Source organism: Poecilia reticulata, linkage group LG2 (assembly GCF_000633615.1).
Source record: "Poecilia reticulata strain Guanapo linkage group LG2, Guppy_female_1.0+MT, whole genome shotgun sequence".
Classification (NCBI taxonomy): Eukaryota; Metazoa; Chordata; class Actinopteri; order Cyprinodontiformes; family Poeciliidae; genus Poecilia; species Poecilia reticulata.
In genome coordinates, this window is record NC_024332.1 from 45073685 (window position 1) to 45076609 (window position 2925).

The following is a 2925-nucleotide window of genomic DNA, read 5'->3' on the forward strand; positions in this document are numbered from 1 at the left end:
TTACAAACAGGAACAGGAAGTGGTTCAGTAACAGGAAGTGGTTCAGTTAGTGACCAGAATGATGCAGAGACTAACTTCCATAAAAATCAACGAGTTACTGAAGGAAAACCAGAACGGATGAATTTATTTAGTAGAAATAAATTCTGATACATTTAGGAAGACGCTTTCCAATATTTACTGGTCCAAATGTGTTACCTTTGGGTAACAAAGGGCCCCATAAGTGACGGCTAACAGTTCAAGCTAACACTGCCATAATGTGCAGATAGCTGGGAACTGTATGGGCTTTTTCCAAAATGGACACTTTTTACATGAACAGAAGCCATATGAAGCAGCACAGAGGTCAGAGTTCATCCTAATTAACGGCTAAAATCTGTAAACTAAAACCTACAAACTGAATTGAAGACAAACATTTGGTTTTGGTTTCTTCCACTCTGCAGGCTGGACTGTCCTTATGGGTCCCACGTTCAGGACATTCATGTCTCACATGATTCTCATCGTCTCTGCTCTGAGGTCGGCAGCTTCCTGCAAGTGATAATTAAGACACTTCTTCTTCTTCTTCTTCTTCTTCTTCTTCTTCTTCTTCTTCTGTGGCCCCGAGGCTCAAAAAACAAGGACCACTTCAAACGCAGAGTAATTAAATTTCTCTGCAAATTAATGAGCGCCGGTGTTTACGCCTCCACGAGACAATCGCCGCGGCAACAAGCGCCGCTGATGCTCCAGACTAATGAAACGCAAACAGCCGAGGCGAGCAGCCGCCTCCTCACAAAACCTCCATCATGCAACAATCTGACAGAAAGAAGCAGCTGATCCCAGCCGCCCGCGGCTTCATGTCTGAGGGATTAAAAACACTGTTTACTGTTGGGAATCCTTATTATTCCCCCCACTGGGAACGTCGTGGTTTTCCCAGAGTAAACCTATTAAGTATTTAGTGTATTTATCTGCTGATGAAACGTCTGCAGACGCACCAATAAGTTCCAGATTATAGGGAAACTGCAACAAAAACAACGGAGAGCAAGAAAACAAAAGACACGTCCAGGTGCCGACAACGAGCCTTAAAGGGCCGGTAACAAATTATCAGCGATAAACTGGATTCATTACAACGAGGCTGAGATATGGGTTAACTTTTTAAAGTAACATTTATAAACGTCACAGTTTCAAACTAAGTACTAAAGCTAAATGAGTTTACAGACTAAATATTTAGAGAGCAAGAAATCTGTTTATGTCAAAGTATTTAGATTAAAAACTAAATATGTAGTTGGGTCAGAGCTTTAAGATGAATATTCAAACTAAATGCTTAATTATCAGGCTAAATGTTTAACATGCAAACTAAATGTTTAGCAAACTAAATATCTAGTTTATTTAGCTTAAATTAAATATTTAGGTTTAAGCTAAATATTCATTTTTTATTAAATCCTTTTTAACTAAATATTAAAAGGTGTGATATTTATCAATTATTTTGATAATCCACTTCTGTTGCATAATACCAAAATGTTTTGTGCTGATCAATCAAAAACATTTAGCTCAGATGTAAATACTTTAACCTTTGACATTCTGCTCATCTGCATGTGGATTTTTCCACATCAGCTAAATATTTAGTTTGCTAATTAAATATTTAGTTTAATGTCATTTATAAAATAATAACAATGTAAACAGAATAACCATGGGGGGTCAGGGGGGGCCACATCAGCTCAAGGCCCTAAATGGGTTAAATACGGCCCTGGTTTAACTGTATCCCCGCATATTCATATTTTTAAGCCTTCTTGTTGATTAATCTGAATATAAATATTTAAATAAGATAATTATTTTCATTTTTAGATTCAGATTTTTGTAATTTATCATCTGGGAAAATGTTGAGAGGATTCTGGGAAAACTGAGCCTGGAAATGTTCCGTCCGCCTCAGGGAAACGATGCAGGCATCCGCTGAACGTCAGATAAGAGGAGCAGGCAGTGACACGACCAGAACCAGAACCAGAACCAGAACCAGAACCGAGCTGCTTCCTGGCTCAAAACAGGAAAAATAAACTTTTTAAAAGTCTCTTTTTAAGCTCCGGGGGCAGAAATGCTGAAGGCAGGTCGCCGCAGGGGGCGGTTCGGTGGTTCGGGTGTCGGTTTGGACTTTGACCGGGACTTGGAAGGATTCTGCTGGCACCGAACCGAGCAAAATAAGAGACAAACTACAGAACMTTTTTTTTTTTTTTAGCGATTTGCCTTACTTACATCTGATTCAAATTCAGCGTACCGAACTTTAAAAACCACCAGAACCGAACCGAACCGACCACGGAACCAAAACACAGCCGCGCGTGGACTGAGTCCACAGCTGCGCGCGCTGATCCACCGTGACGCGCAGAAACTTTCTCCGCTCACCAACAACAAGTCAGGGAAACAAGGCGAACCTCAGCTAAAACTAACACACACACACACACACACACACACACACACACACACACACACACACACACACACACACACACACACACGCGCGTTACCTCTGCCGCGTCTGCAGGCGGCCGAGCCGAGCAGGCAGCTGAGCCAGAAGGCGCTCAGGATCCAGGACGGAGAGCCGGACATGCTGCTGCTGCTGATCCCAGCGACTGGAAAGACAGCAGGAAACTTCACGTTTTACAGCGCAACATGTGTGTGTGTGTGTGTGTGTGTGTGTGTGTGTGTGTGTGTGTGTGTGTGTGTGTGTGTGTGTGTGTGTGTGTGTGTGTGTGTGTGTCAAAGGGTGCGTACTTCCGCTTTGATAAGAACGTCACATTAAATAAAATTCCCAATTCTTCCCTTACAGTGAAACCATTCCAGCTCACATGAAGATTAATAAATAATAAATCGATACAGTTCATTATCTTGCGGTCCAAATGGGATCAGAGGGCAGCTCGCTGCTGTTGCCATGGTGACTAAACAGGCATCGGTACTTTCTGACGG

The 2925-nt window shown here is 42.1% G+C and overlaps 1 protein-coding gene across 1 annotated transcript in view; it reads right to left on the reverse strand.

The window, feature by feature from the left end:
• Nucleotides 1-2603, reverse strand: part of tfpia (tissue factor pathway inhibitor a) — a 27206-nt gene extending 24603 nt beyond the window's left edge. Inside the window, exon 1 of the mRNA XM_008404244.2 lies at nucleotides 2487-2603. Within this exon, the coding sequence (XP_008402466.1) occupies nucleotides 2487-2568 (82 nt within the window). The 5' untranslated portion in view covers nucleotides 2569-2603. The remainder of the gene's footprint in view (nucleotides 1-2486) is intronic.
• Nucleotides 2604-2925: the final 322 nt, after the last annotated feature.